The following is a 16,142-nucleotide window of genomic DNA, read 5'->3' as shown; positions in this document are numbered from 1 at the left end:
CCGGGATGGTTCCTTTGAAAGGGCACGGCCGACTTCCTTCCTAATCCTATGAGACCGATAACCTCGCTGTTTGGTCTCTTCCTCCAAACAACCAACCAACCATTCTATTCAACATGGTTAAGAAGAAAGCTCTCTTATTTCATAGGGTGGCACGGATTAGTATTAATAATGCCATCAGTCATTGTTGGTTTCCTAAAAATGCTAAACAAGTATTTTCCATTTCTATTAGAAAAAGTCAGATCTAAAAAGTCAATGGTTCCTTGTGTTTCATGTTCTATTGTGAATATAAAATTTGGATGCAAATTACTCAGAGAACTCATTACATAGTTAAGATCTTATTCAGAGCCATTAATGGCAATAACGTGTCATCTACATAACGTTTGTAATAAATAACTTTATTATGTATGTGTGGTTTGTCTTCAAAAAAAATTTTTTTTTTCAATGTTGTTGACAAAAATAGCTGTCATCCTTCTGAGTGCAAAAATTTACCGTTAAGTGTAAAACTATTAAAATTGAAAGTGGTTTTCAACGGTGTTGTTATTTCAGAAATTTCTTCACAGTTCATCAGGTAATGCTTGACTAAGTTGTTTGTGATAATTTTGATGGTCTCTGCTGCTGGAATATTAGTACATATGTTTTTTATATCTAGTGAGGCAAACCAAGCTCCTGGTGGAATATCTACATTAAAGATATTTGTTGCTAACTCGTAACTGTTTTTTACACTATAATTCTCCTCAAATATATAAAATTCTTTTAAAATGTCATTAAGTCAAGTAACATAGACATGAACCATAAATGGGTATAAACTCGTTTCTTGTTAGTTAAATTTAAAAGATAAATATTTAAAAATGAAGACTCAAAACAATATCCAATTCGTTCCCCATTGGTTGACGGTGATGCCTTAGGCTCTGGAGCACCCTTGTGGCTGCTTAGCCATCAGCATCAGTTACTGTGACAGAGACCTCCACAGCGAGTCAGGCACTTCGCCATCATCCAGATGGATAATGGTGCATTGTTTTAGAGTACACTTTTACGTCATTGGCTCCTTTATGTAACATAGCACTTTTACTTTTGTTATTACAGTGCAAACTCTGATGACGGTCTGTAATTAAAAGGCTGAAACCAGTCAGAAGTTAACATCGGCTGCAATCAAGATGGTTTTTAAATAATTTTACGACAATAAAGATTGCTGTTCTCCAACAATGTTATATGAAATTATTTCTCATAGGAGATGCATATGCAAATGATAACAGTAGTGGGGATTGAATTTAGAGAATGGGTGGTAGGAAACTGTTATAACTTCAAGTTGAACAAATATATTTCAAGGACGACGCAATACATGGAAGTCACAGATCAAGTAAACAGAGTAAGACGAGTGTCACTTTAACAATCAAACCATAACTGAGTCCAAGTCTAGTGGCTGCTCGCTGGCTGGCCACTTAGGTGGCGCTGCTGCTACATGGCTGGCGGACAGTGCCGCATGTAGAGGACGCGCATAACTGCGCGGCGGCACTTTGAAAGATCGGCGAGTCACAACAGAAACATAGTTTTTTATTTCCAGATCTGATCTATATTTTGTAGTAGGTAAAATGTGTTCTACTATCTCTAGTCATAAATGTTTCTCCTGTTTCTAATTCAGAGAGTAGTGATAATTCAGAGAGTAGTGACGCAGTGTCAAAAGTTGTGTCTATCACATGACAACACAGCTGGGACACAGCGTTTCTGTTTTATATTTTAATATATAGACATAAAATTTTATGAAGTCATTGTTTTATATTAGAGGTTAATTTGGAGAGATTCATGCTGCATATAGATCTCATTGTGCAGTTGTGACAGAGAAGTTTTGAGGTGTGTTAGACCAACGCAAAAAATGCTAGATATTTTCTGACCGGGAAAAGAATAAATGTTGTTAGGGTATAATTACATAATAACTGATCTGTATGTGACAAAGAGCTTACATGTCCTATTTCAAAGAAGATCTTATGTTATGTATTGTTTTTGCTTCATGCTTTCAGCATTCATTTTCCACTAGACAGCCAGCAGATAAAAGTCAGCCCAGCATCTGGACATCTGCTTCTGTTTTGAGCATCAATGAATTGCTGCCAGTGCAAACTAAGAAAACAGATACACAAGTGAAACCCAAAAGGATTGTTATAAGTAAGCATAACTTGAGCTCCATAGTAGTCAGCAAATTTAAGCAGTTGTGTTTTTTCCATGTACATACCAAATTAATTACAGGAATGTTTGTTGAAAAGTGATCTAACAACATTTTAATAATGCTCATAGCACAAATCTGTGCTTACATGATAGTCTTACTGCAAAATTTTGCCATGTGCATACAGGGGGTTGAGTTGGTGATGGGAGGAAGAACATTGGCAGTAATGTAGTATATCTGTCTAATGGTATAACAGTTTTCCTTCTCAGTTTATGGGAGGCTGTATGGTTTGAATCTATAAATTAAGAAATGAAGCAAGTACTGGCATGCAAGTCTCATGACATATAGACTTAGATGGGTTTATCATTTCAACACTGACACATTTTGAAGACAGAAATTTTATAGATTGATACAGCTACTTAGCAGTAAATTGATAAGATTATCAAACATTAAAATTAACTTATCATGATGTGTTCCACATTTTACTTAAAATTTTGAAAGTAATTCATGTTTATGTTTGTATCAAAAGGAGGAGGCCACAGTAAAACTTAGTGTTTTTGTGTACTTCCCCTCCCCCCCGAGCCACTCCTGTGTTATGTCTTTGTTTTAACATTTTGTGTTACATAATTCCTGTGACATGTTGTTTTCCAGTTTCTCACTGAGTATTTTCATTGTACCACTCTAACAGTGCCCTTCAGTTCTCAGAGATAACACACATTATCTTAAAATACTGGCATCAGCAGGGCATGGAGCTGCGTGATCCAATATTACAAATAATCTGTTGAATTTGATGTTACTGCCACATCCTGTCCTTGCTTACTGACAACAATGGTCCCTGGAAATGAGCAATCTGATATACATGCAAATAAGATTTGTGGCATAATATGGTATTCCTTGACATGTCATTACCACATTGTTGAAGAAGACAGTCTTTTTTGTGTTGGAGCTAATTGAGCTGGAAGTGGAGGATATAACTTATGGTTAGTGAAACTAACACAACCATGGCAAACATTTTTCTGGTTACGTTAGATGTAGAAGGTAACTTTATTCTGCAGATAACCATGTCATCTGTTTGTCTTGTTTAATGCAATGATAACAAGCAGGGATTTTAACTCTATACCTGAGCAACTGAACATGGTTCAATTTGAATCCTGCCTGTGCTACTAAAGTGAGCAAGGAGTGCGGATGAAAAATACATTTATGGTAGATCTAAAGAATTAATTGCCATGAATTTTTCTCATAATAGAAAGCGATAGATTTGACTGTCTAAAAAGTCCACAAACGTGAGGCTTTCTGTACTCGGATATGAAGAACATGCTCATTAACCTATCACACATTTGTGCTGCCACTTTCTTAAATTGTATGGACCTTCGACTTTGTGGATTGGCTGATAAGTACATCCCCAGTTTCTGTGCAATATGCTTTTGTTACTAAAAACTAGTGCCTTCATTTAAATATGATTAGATACATAACAGTTTTGCAAATCACAAGCAGCAACTCTACTTTAAATGACACAAGTGTCCTTAATGGCAGAAGATAATGATTGATGAACAGTTCAATCAATAAGAATTGACCTTTGCAGTTTGTGACGTGTGTAACTTAGGAAACGATACCATAATTATGAACTTCGCAGGAAAAATTAATTTTATTTTATAATTATCATCTAATAAAAAGAGAAATATGTATCACAAATTTAAGGTTTTTTGTTCCAGTATCATGCAGTTTTTATGCCAAATACAACAACAGCCTAGAAATTAATTACCTTGTATGCATCTTAATACAAGGGCACACTGAAAAGTAATGCCACTGTATTGTTTATGTGAAAACTCTTAAAGATTTTTAAATAAAAAAGCGTTATCAACATTCTACATCTTTATTCTTTCTGTCATTTATTTCTCAACATAGTCGTCCTGGTGACTAACACATTGCTCCCAGTGAGACACCAGTTTGTTGATTCTGTCACTGTAGAATGTTTGACTTCGTTGATAGTCACAACCGAACCTTTTCTTGCACTGCTTCATCACTATCAAAGTGAAGTTCTCGAAGGTGTTCTTTAAGTTTTGGAAACAGATGAAAATCGGATGGGGTCAGGTTGGGGCTATATAGAGGATGTTAGATTACAGTCAGATTGTTGCAGACGTTGCAGCATTTGTGTGTGGTCTGGTATTGCCATGCTGAAGCAGAGAGTGCTCTATGTGTGGACGAACTCAACTACAGCACACTGTTTCTCACGTACCACTAGAGTTATGTTACACATTTGGAGGCCTCTAGTTACAGAGTGTTGCAAATATGTAGACATGAAGAATAAAGATGTGTAATGTTAATAACATACGTTTTATTTAAAAAAATCTTTTAAGAGTTTTCACATAAAAAATTCATAGATATTTCAGCATGTCCTCATTTTACCAAAAAGATAGAAATATATGAGTTATTTATGTTCACTTTGTTTACATTTTAGCTGATACAGGAAAGGATATACATACGTCAGGAGAGCTGCAGGCCTTATATGGCGCAAAGAAATTGAATGCATCACCTCGTTTGAAGGACGATTCAGAGATAATAGATGGTAAGTTTTTAAATGAACTTACTAGGCCTCATAAATCACAAAAAGTATTTTCTAATAGTCAACACTAAGTTTTTACTCTTACACTAATTTATTTTAGATGACAGATCATCTGAAGAAGAGCCTCATCCGAAGAAGCAGTGTATTGATGATAGCCAGAAAGAGAATCATTGTATATCACCGCGGAGAAAACCTAAACTCCCTGATGCTCTTTCACCTGTTTTGACTCAAAGAAAGGCACGAAATCCTTTTGCTTTGAGCATTAACAGAGAACAAATTCAAAATATCTGCAACATTGAAAGGGAAGTCATATCCTGTAAAAGGATTAAATTATTTAAAAAAAATGTGGAGGCTGGTGTCCAAGTTATAAGAAGCAGGTAAATTTAATTATTTATGCATGTGTGTGTGTGTGCTTGTGTATTTGCGCATGCGTGCATGCTTGGGTGTGTCCTCTAGCTTGAGAAAAGATTACTCAGAAAGCTGGCAAGTTATCTTTCTTTTATATGTGTGCCTCTCAACAACTCGGCTTTTCATTGAATGGTCTCCATTACTCCTAAAGTACAGGGTGAATCTAAGTAAAGTTCCAGTTTCAAAATGCTGTAAAAGAAAAGAGAGAGAGCTGCTGCTACTTAGAATTACATCAAATTTGAACAATATTATCGAAGAAGGAGGAAATGTTTTGGGGGAAAAAAGAAATGTTTACTTCTGACCAGTTTCAGCCTTTTAATTACATCTCATCATCAGAGTTTTACCATCTCAATGACGGTCTGGGGCGGCGGTGCCGTCTCTTATGAGAGCCTAGAAACTATTTTTGTGGTCAGCCACAAAGCAATGGAGAACATCCTGACCATAATTTCCAGTGTTCAAGTCCACATTCTTGTCCATCCCACGGAAAGAAATGTTTATATTCTCTATTTACTCTGGGGGGGTCAGGAACTATGATTATAAATGAATATTTTGAGTTCTAATTGATAGATACGCTTGATCTACTTTCACACACACAACATGGTAATATTCCTGACAATTATACTATTAATAAATGTCTACCATTAAATGGTCTTTCGCCCTGTTATTTATGATAATCTAAATAACTGCTCGTCACAAAAGTGAAAAATAATTGTCACCATTTGCCACGTGGATTTGTTAACATTATGCGCGGCACACTAGCAGTAACTACTGCAAAATCTAAGCGATCCAAGATGGTGTACAGTCTTCGTGATTTCACTTCCTATCTGTACTGAAAACATGAGTTTAATTGCAGTCTGGTTGTGACGTCATCCGAGGCATCGCGTACTCCAGCGTTTGACTGACGTGGACCATAAGGTAGCTGGGTGCGAAGTGAAGTCCTTTCACAAATCTAAACGATCCAGGACAGTGTACAGTCCTCACGAATTCACTTTCTATTATTATTGAAAATGCACATTTATTAACAGCCTGTCTGTGACGTCATCCAAGACAGTGCATACTCAGGCCGTACGGTAGCTGGATGTGAAGTGAAGCCTTGCCTCTCAGGCTGTATTTATATATGGGTGCAGTGGACAGCCAAGGGAACAGCTGCTGTCATCTGCTCTATGCCCCTGGTAGTAGCCTCTAAACAGCTGCTTACCCGGACACAATATTTTATAACACTGTTGTGTATTAATTTTGAATTTTCATAATTTTTGTGTGAATGTAGTTAAGATGGTTATATTCACAGGAAACGAATTGGCTCGCCTACATATAAACTTTGCCATATAGAATTTTGCTCTGATTGTTGCAAAAGCAAAAGAGCAAAACAAATCAGAAATGTAAGGACTATGGTATGAAGATTAGCATCTCCAAAATGAAAGTAATGTCAGTGGGAAAGAAATATAAATGGATTGAGTGCCAAATAGGAGGAACAAAGTTAGAATAGGTGGACGGTTTCAAGTACTTAGGATGCATATTCTCACAGGATGGCAACATAGTGAAAGAACTGGAAGCGAGGTGTAGCAAAGCTAATGCAGTGAGCGCTCAGCTACGATCTACTCTCTTCTGCAAGTCAGTACCAAGACTTAAGTTATCTGTGCACCGTTCGATCTTTCAACCAACTTTGTTGCATGGGAGCGAAAGCTGGGTGGATTCAGGTTACCGTATCAACATGGTTGAGGTTACGGATATGAAAGTAGCTAGGATGATTGCAGGTACTAGTAGATGGGAACAATGGCAGGAGGGTGTCCACAATGAGGAAATCAAAGAAAAACTGGGAATGAACTCTATAGATGTAGCAGTCAGGGTGAACAGGCTTAGATGGTGGGGTCATGTTACACGCATGGGAGAAGCAAGGTTACCCAAAAGACTCATGGATTCAGCAGTAGAGGGTAGGAGGAGTCGGGGCAGACCGAGGAGAAGGTACCTGGATTCGGTTAAGAATGATTTTGAAGTAATAGGTTTAACATCAGAAGAGGCACCAATGTTAGCACTGAATAGGGGATCATGGAGGAACTGTATAAGGGGGGCTATGCTCCAGACTGAACGCTGAAAGGCATAATCAGTCTTAAATGATGATGATGATGATGATCTAGAATTTTTAGAGTGGAACTGACAGAACTTTAATAAGAGACCTTGTTTCAGCTGTTATGAACATCAAGGTGTTGAAATGTTTTATAGCTCTATTATTTAATAGGTTTCATCACATGCTGTAATCAGAACTTTGTAACATTAATATAACAGATACTTAATCTATTACAAATAAGGATGTTTTTGTCCCAAATTTAGTTTTCGGTAAATTACTCAAAAACTATTAGAGGTAGCTCAGTGGGGTCACATAGTTACTATTTTTGTGTTTAACTAAAGCTTAATACAGATTTTCATATTTCTAAGTCTAATATTTAGCGCCTTCAATTTTTCTTAAAAACATAGATTATGACCAAAATATTGCTTTAATCACATTGAAACTTGTGCCAGTTAATTTTGACATACATCTGCACATTATGACCAATTTTTGGCTTCCTAGCCTTATTGTTTAGTGACACTTATTTTTTTCTTAAAAACATGTATTTGGCAAAAGATATTCATCTGATCAACCTGAGATTTGACAGTTTAAACATTAATATACTAAAGCACATGCTGACAAAGTTTGGAAAAGCAACTTTAACTTTTAATTTCATTCTTAAATTATGGTGCGGTACGTAGGTACTACGCAAAGATGCATTGTTATAGTAGCAGTGAACTGGGGTAAGTCCCGGCACACTCACTCGCCTCTGTATCTCTCAAATGATACAGCACTTGTTTTGCCACAATGACGATGGCACCTGACTCCTCTAATTATTTTCAATTCTACCAAAACCTGACTTGGTAAAGCATTCATGATTTTATATAACATTGTCAGAGAACAGCGATCTTACTGTTATCACAAAGTAGTCAGAAGCTAACATTAGTTACGATCAAGACTGCTTTTATATAATTTTATCACAATAAGATCGCTGTCCTTCATCAGTGTTATAAATTATGAGTGCTTACCAAGCCAAGAAGCAGGAGGATCCTGCTCCATGGCGTTCACAGAAGCATCGGCTTTCTTGTACTGTCGATCTGCAGATCCAACGCAGAAAAACGGTTGGTGGTGCGCACCAGTGATGTGGAGGTCAGCTGGATGAGGGTATTACCTGGCGACACTATCGAAGAGGATCTTCGAATCAGCCTCAGCCTCTGCCTCTGCCTCCTGACCTTCCCCCTGAGATCAGCATTCCATCTCATGGGGGCGTCGTGCTGCTCATTCGGGATGACGTTCATAGTCAGCCCATCTCGCTGACCACCTTTCTTCAAGCTGTTGCAGTTCGCCTTTTCCTTCCTCACCTGACGTTTTCCCTTTGTACCATTTATATCCCTCCGTCTGTCGATGTCACCAGGGCAAACTTCCTCCAACTTACTGGGCAGCTACCTCACCCGTTTCTGCTGCTCGATGACTTTCATGCACACCATTCCCTTTGGGGTTCTCCCATAACCTGTCAGAGAGGTGCCCTCATGGCTGACCTTCTTAATGAACTTAATCTCTTATGCCTTAACACAGGAGCACCTACATTCCGTTCTGACTCCTCGCACACCTATTCCAATTTGAACCTATCCTTCTGCACTGCCCAGCTTGCCCATTGTCTCGAGTGGTCCTTTTTTCCTGACATGTACTCGAGCGACCGTTTCCCGTGTGCTATGCATTTGCTGACTCCTACCCCACCTGTGCGCACACGCAAATGGCAGCTTGCTCAGGCCAGCTGGTGGCTTTACTCCTTCCTGTTGACCTTCGACAAACACAATTTCCCCAGTTGTGATGACCAGGTGGACTATCTTACAAACATTATCCTTACTGCTGCACAATACTCCATTCCCCACACTTCCTTTTTACCACACCATGTCCCGGTCCCTTGGTGGACTGAGGCATGCTGCGACGCAATTCACGTGCGGAGGTCTACTATCTGCATTTTTAACTGTCATCCTATAATGGTAAACTGCATTCATTATAAACAGATGCATGCACAGTGTCGTCGCATTATTCAGGATAGCAAAAAAGTGAGCTGGATTTCATTCACTAGTTCTTTTAACAGTTTCACTGCCTCCTCTGTTGTGTGAGCCAACCTACGATGGCTCTCGGGGCCCAAGATCCAATTTCCAGCTTGACAGGAGTAGAAGTCATCGTGGATCCTATTGCTATCTCCAACACCTTGGGCCGCCATTTTGCGGAAATTTCGAGCTCTTCCTACTATCACCCTGCCTTCCTCCATTGGAAACGAGCAGAGGAGGCTCTTCTCTGAATCGTGAGTGCTACAATGCTGCCTTTACTATGAGGAGTTTGATTTAGCTCTCACTTCATCCCGATCCTCCGCCCCACAGCCAGACACTGTTCACATTCATATGTTGCAGCAGCTTTCTCTTATGGGCAAGCCCTTTCTGCTTAATACATACAATTGCGTCTGGGCAGAGGGCACATTTTTCAGGTGCTCGCATGAAGCCATTGTCATACCTGTACCTAATCCCGGTAAGGACGAATTCCTTCCTTCTAGCTATCACCCCATCTCTCTCACCAGCTGTGTTTGCAACGTGATGGAATGTATGATTCATACTTGACTGGTATAGTGGCTCAAGTCTTGCAATTTACTAACGACTGCACAGTCATAAACAGTTTTCTGTAGAAATCGCAGACTGTGGCCATGTTTTTCGATTTGGAGAAAGCCTACAACACCTGCTGGAGGACTAGTATCCTCCGTACTCTCTAGACATGGGGCTTACATGGCCACCTGCCGTATTTCCTTGCAGAATTTTTAACAGACCGAGTTGTCAAGGTCCGTGTGGGTTCTGCCTTGTCAGACACCTTTATCCAAGAAAACAGTGTGCCTCAGGGTTCCATCCCGAGTGTCGTCCTCTTTTCTATCCCCATTAGGCCTATAAATGGCCTCTCCCGTGCCGGGCATCTCCGGCTCACTTTTTGTTGATGATTTTGCCATCCATTTCAGTTCTCCCTGGGCTTGTCTCGTTGAGCACCATCTTCAGTGATGTCTTGATTGTCCTTACTCAAGGAGCATTGACAATGGCTTTCATTTTTCCACTGATAAAATTGTTCGTATGAATTTCTGGTGGCACAATTGGTTTCTCCCACCATCTTTACATCTTGGGCCTGTTGCTCTTCCTGGGGCTCATGCTCGATAGGAAACACTCTTGGTCCTCCCATGTGTCGTACCTGGCAGCTCGCTGAATACGATCCCTCAGTGTCCTACGTGTCCTCAATGGTACATCCCGGGGTGCAGATCAAACCACCCTCCTACATTTGTACTGGTCTCTTGTCCTCTCAAAACTAGATTATGAGTGCTTTGTTTATGCATCTGCACATCTGTCCCTCTTACGCTGTCTCAATACTGTCCACCATTGTGGCATCTGTTTGGCCACTGGTGCCTTTTACACTAGCCCGGTTGAGAGTCTGTTTGCAGAAGCTGCTGAATTACCACTGTCCTATGGCTGTGACCTTCTCCTCAGCAGGTGTGCATGGCGTTTAACTGCCATGCATGGCCACCTGTCCTATGCTTCATCCTTCAATGACACCCTTGATCGCCAGTATGGGGTGCGTCCCTCTTCTCCGTTACCTCCTGGAGTTTGCTTTCGGCTCTTGTGACGGCAGCTTAACTTCTTGCTCCCCACAACTTTCCCGGTTGGTGTAAATACTTCACCAACTTGGCTTCGTGCGGCGGCCCGTGTACACCTTGGCCTTCATTTGCTTCCTAGGGACACTACTCCAGTTTCACGACCTTTGCTCGGAACGTCGCGGCCGTACCTTAATGTACACTGATGGCCTTCGGACTGACTGTGGTGTCAGGTGTGCCTTTGTCATGGGCACCAACATTTTTTGGTATCGGCTTCCAGCACACTGCCCAGTATGTACAGCAGAACTCTTCACCCTGTATTAGGCCATGGAGTACATCCAGCAACACAAGCTTTTCGATTGTGTCATCTGCTCAGACACTCTGTGCCATTAAAAGCCTCTGTGCGCTGTACACTGCCCATTCCTTAGTGCAACAGGTTCAGGGAAACTGTCATCTACTCACTCTTGATGGAGCCACTGTGCTATTTATGTGGGTTCCTGGTCATGTCGGTCTGACAGGAAATGAGGCTGCTGATGCTTGTGCCAAGGCTGAGTCCTCGTACCTCAGACCACTAGTTCTTATACTCCTTCTGATGATGATCTCTTTGTTACTGTCTGTCAGGAGGTGGTGTCACTTCAGCACCGCCACTGGTCATCCCTTCATGGGAATAAGCCCCAGGTTATTAAGCCTCTCCAAGCAGCTTGGATGACCTCCACTCGGCCCTTCTGCCGTGAGGAGGTCATTTTAACTAGGTTGCATATTTGGCACTGCCTCTTTAGCCATCGTCATTTGTTAAGTGGTGCTCCCCCACCACTTTGTACATATTGCGCCCAAGTTTTAACTGTCCACCATTTCCTGATGGAATGCCCATTTCTTCACTGTTTAGGTTTGCACTTGGGTTTGCCGTCTGAGTTATCGTCCGTTTTAGAAAAAGACACACGGGCTGTCGACTGTGTTTTACTTTTTATCCATCATAGCAATATGACGAAAGCCATTTAAATAATATTTCTGGACCTCTAAGCCATTTAAATAATATTTCTGGACCTCTGTTTTTTTATGGTGTATTTTATAGACCTTTCTGCATGTCCCTGTTTTAGCTGTCTTCTCTTACATCTATTGGGCTTGACGTGTTGTCGTTTTTTTCCTCCTCTTTGTCTTCTTGTTCTATAGTTTTGACATGGGGGCATATGACCCTAGTTGTTTTTGCGCCCTAAAACAAAACAAACGAACATCCATCCCAAGAATCAACCACAAAGACGTGCTCATCCTCCCCCTTGTCATCATCATGCCCTGAAATGAGAGACATCCTACCCAAGATACTTCCAACCTTTCCCAAAGTGATGTTCAGCTGCCCACCCAACATTCACAACATCCTAGTCCACCACTATGCCACACCTATCCCCAATCCCCTGCCACAGGGATCATACCCCTGTGGAAGACACACATCTACATCTACATCTACATTTATACTCCGCAAGCCACCCAACGGTGTGTGGCGGAGGGCACTTTACGTGCCACTGTCATTACCTCCCTTTCCTGTTCCAGTCACGTATGGTTCGCGGGAAGAACGACTGTCTGAAAGCCTCTGTGCGCGCTCTAATCTCTCTAATTTTACATTCGTGATCTCCTCGGGAGGTATAAGTAGGGGGAAGCAATATATTCGATACCTCATCCAGAAACGCACCCTCTCGAAACCTGGCGAGCAAGCTACACCGCGAAGCAGAGCACCTCTCTTGCAGAGTCCGCCACTTGAGTTTGTTAAACATCTCCGTAACGCTATCACGGTTACCAAATAACCCTGTGACGAAACGCGCCGCTCTTCTTTGAATCTTCTCTATCTCCTCCGTCAACCCGATCTGGTACGGATCCCACACTGATGAGCAATACTCAAGTATAGGTCGAACGAGTGTTTTGTAAGCCACCTCCTTTGTTGATGGACTACATTTTCTAAGGACTCTCCCAAAGAATCTCAACCTGGTACCCGCCTTACCAACAATTAATTTTATATGATCATTCCACTTCAAATCGTTCCGCACGCATACTCCCAGATATTTTACAGAAGTAACTGCTACCAGTGTTTGTTCCGCTATCATATAATCATACAATAAAGGATCCTTCTTTCTATGTATTCGCAATACATTACATTTGTCTATGTTAAGGGTCAGTTGCCACTCTCTGCACCAAGTGCCTATCCGCTGCAGATCTTCCTGCATTTCACTACAATTTTCTAATGCTGCAACTTCTCTGTATACTACAGCATCATCCGCGAAAAGCCGCATGGAACTTCCGACACTATCTACTAGATCATTTATATATATTGTGAAAAGCAATGGTCCCATAACACTCCCCTGTGGCACACCAGAGGTTACTTTAACATCTGTAGACGTCTCTCCGTTGATAACAACATGCTGCGTTCTGTTTGCTAAAAACTCTTCAATCCAGCCACACAGCTGGTCTGATATTCCGTAGGCTCTTACTTTGTTTATCAGGCGACAGTGCGGAACTGTATCGAACGCCTTCCGGAAGTCAAGAAAAATAGCATCTACCTGGGAGCCTGTATCTAATATTTTCTGGGTCTCATGAACAAATAAAGCGAGTTGGGTCTCACACGATCGCTGTTTCCGGAATCCATGTTGATTCCTACATAGTAGATTCTGAGTTTCCAAAAACGACATGATATTCGAGCAAAAAATATGTTCTAAAATTCTACAACAGATCGACGTCAGAGATATAGGTCTATAGTTTTGCGCATCTGCTCGACGACCCTTCTTGAAGACTGGGACTACCTGTGCTCTTTTCCAATCATTTGGAACCTTCCGTTCCTCTAGAGACTTGCGGTACACGGCTGTTAGAAGGGGGGCAAGTTCTTTCGCGTACTCTGTGTAGAATCGAATTGGTATCCCGTCAGGTCCAGTGGACTTTCCTCTGTTGAGTGATTCCAGTTGCTTTTCTATTCCTTGGACACTTATTTCGATGTCAGCCATTTTTTCGTTTGTGCGAGGATTTAGAGAAGGAACTGCAGTGCGGTCTTCCTCTGTGAAACAGCTTTGGAAAAAGGTGTTTAGTATTTCAGCTTTACGCTTGTCATCCTCTGTTTCAATGCCATCATCATCCCGGAGTGTCTGGACATGATGTTTCGAGCCACTTACTGATTTAACGTAAGACCAGAACTTCCTAGGATTTTCTGTCAAGTAGGTACATAGAATTTTACTTTCGAATTCACCGAACGCTTCACGCATAGCCCTCCTTACGCTAACTTTGACATTGTTTAGCTTCTGTTTGTCTGAGAGGTTTTGGCTGCATTTAAACTTGCAGTGAAGCTCTCTTTGCTTTCGCAGTAGTTTCCTAACTTTGTTGTTATACCACGGTGGGTTTTTCCCGTCCCTCACAGTTTTACTCGGCACGTACCTGTCTAAAACGCATTTTACGATTGCCTTGAACTTTTTCCATAAACACTCAACATTGTCAGTGTCGGAACAGAAATTTTCATTTTGATCTGTTAGGTAGTCTGAAATCTGCCTTCTATTACTCTTGCTAAACAGATAAACCTTCCGCCCTTTTTTTATATTCCTATTAGCTTCCAAATTCAGGGATGCTGCAACGGCCTTATGATCACTGATTCCCTGTTCTGCACTTACAGAGTCGAAAAGTTCGGGTCTGTTTGTTATCAGTAGGTCCAAGATGTTATCTCCACGAGTCGGTTCTCTGTTTAATTGCTCGAGATAATTTTCGGATAGTGCACTCAGTATAATGTCACTCGATGCTCTGTCCCTACCACCCGTCCTAAACATCTGAGTGTCCCAGTCGATATCTGGTAAATTGAAATCTCCACCTAAGACTATAACATGCTGAGAAAATTTATGTGAAATATATTCCAAATTTTCTCTCAGTTGTTCTGCCACTAATGCTGCTGAGTCGGGGGGTCGGTAAAAGGAGCCAATTATTAACCTAGCTCGGTTGTTGAGTGTAACCTCCACCCATAATAATTCACAGGAACTATCAACTTCTACTTCACTACAGGATAAACTACTACTAACAGCGACGAACACTCCGCCACCGGTTGCATGCAATCTATCCTTTCTAAACACCGTCTGTACCTTTGTAAAAATTTCGGCAGAATTTATCTCTGGCTTCAGCCAGCTTTCTGTACCTATAACGATTTCAGCTTCAGTGCTTTCTATCAGCGCTTGAAGTTCCGGTACTTTACCAACGCAGCTTCGACAGTTTACAACTACAATACCGATTGCTGCTTGGTCCCCGCATGTTCTGACTTTGCCCCGCACCCGTTGAGGCTGTTGCCCTTTCTGTACTTGCCCGAGGCCATCTAACCTAAAAAACCGCCCAGCCCACGCCACACAACCCCTGCTACCCGTGTAGCCGCTTGTTGCGTGTAGTGGACTCCTGACCTATCCAGCGGAACCCGAAACCCCACCACCCTATGGCGCAAGTCGAGGAATCTGCAGCCCACAAGGTCGCAGAACCGTCTCAGCCTCTGATTCAGACCCTCCACTCGGCTCTGTACCAAAGGTCCGCAGTCAGTCCTGTCGACGATGCTGCAGATGGTGAGCTCTGCTTTCATCCCGCTAGCGAGACTGGCAGTCTTCACCAAATCATCCATTCCACCCACCCAACACCACCTATTCAAGTTCCATCACAGGCTTATCCTACCCCGTCAGAGGCTGGGCCACCTGTGAAAGCAGCCATGTTATATACCAGCTCTGCTGCAACCACTGCACATTATTTTACATTGGTATGACACAAAACCAGTCATCAATTAGAATGAATGGCAACCACCAAGCTGTTGCCAGAAACAAGGAGGACCACCCAGTGGCAGAGCACACAACATATGAGATTTCAGTGTCTGCATCACAACCCGTGCCATCTGGATCCTCCCCACCACCAGCTTTTCTGAGCTGCACAGATGGGAGGTATCCTTACACCACATCATTTTTTCACATAACGTTCTGGGCCTAAACGTAAGGTAACTCGATGCTGCTCTCCCCCCCCCCCCCCCCTCCCCCGAAACCCAATAGATAGATAGAGAGAGAGAGAGAGAGAGAGAGAGAGAGAGAGAGAGAGTGTGTGGGTGTGGGTGCGTGCGCGCGCGGGCGTGCGTGCGTGCGCTCACGCACGTGATTATGCGCGCGCGCATCCCCTGCCCCCAATCCAATGTGTGTCCCCACATCTGCTAGTTGTGTGCTGTTATCTTACTCCGTCTGCCACCCGCCCCTTCTGCTTGCACTCCTAATTAGCTCACAGATGGCTCACCCCTCTCCTACAAGCTGCTAGATGCCTCCCCCCCCCCCTCAGCCCCTCCCTGCCTCCTGCCTCTCTCCATCCC

At 42.0% G+C, this 16,142-nt stretch overlaps 1 protein-coding gene across 2 annotated transcripts in view; it reads left to right on the top strand.

Moving 5' to 3' along the window:
• Positions 1-16,142, top strand: part of LOC126184891 (exonuclease 1) — a 171,329-nt gene that overhangs the window by 102,636 nt on the left and 52,551 nt on the right. For both annotated transcript variants that reach the window (XM_049927522.1, XM_049927521.1), the window contains 3 exons: positions 2,016-2,157; positions 4,614-4,721; positions 4,819-5,095. In XM_049927522.1, coding sequence (XP_049783479.1) covers positions 2,016-2,157; positions 4,614-4,721; positions 4,819-5,095 — 527 coding nt within the window. The remainder of the gene's footprint in view (positions 1-2,015; positions 2,158-4,613; positions 4,722-4,818; positions 5,096-16,142) is intronic.

This window comes from Schistocerca cancellata, chromosome 4 (genome assembly GCF_023864275.1).
Source record: "Schistocerca cancellata isolate TAMUIC-IGC-003103 chromosome 4, iqSchCanc2.1, whole genome shotgun sequence".
NCBI classification, from domain to species: Eukaryota; Metazoa; Arthropoda; class Insecta; order Orthoptera; family Acrididae; genus Schistocerca; species Schistocerca cancellata.
This window is presented reverse-complemented; position numbering and strand designations above follow the sequence as displayed.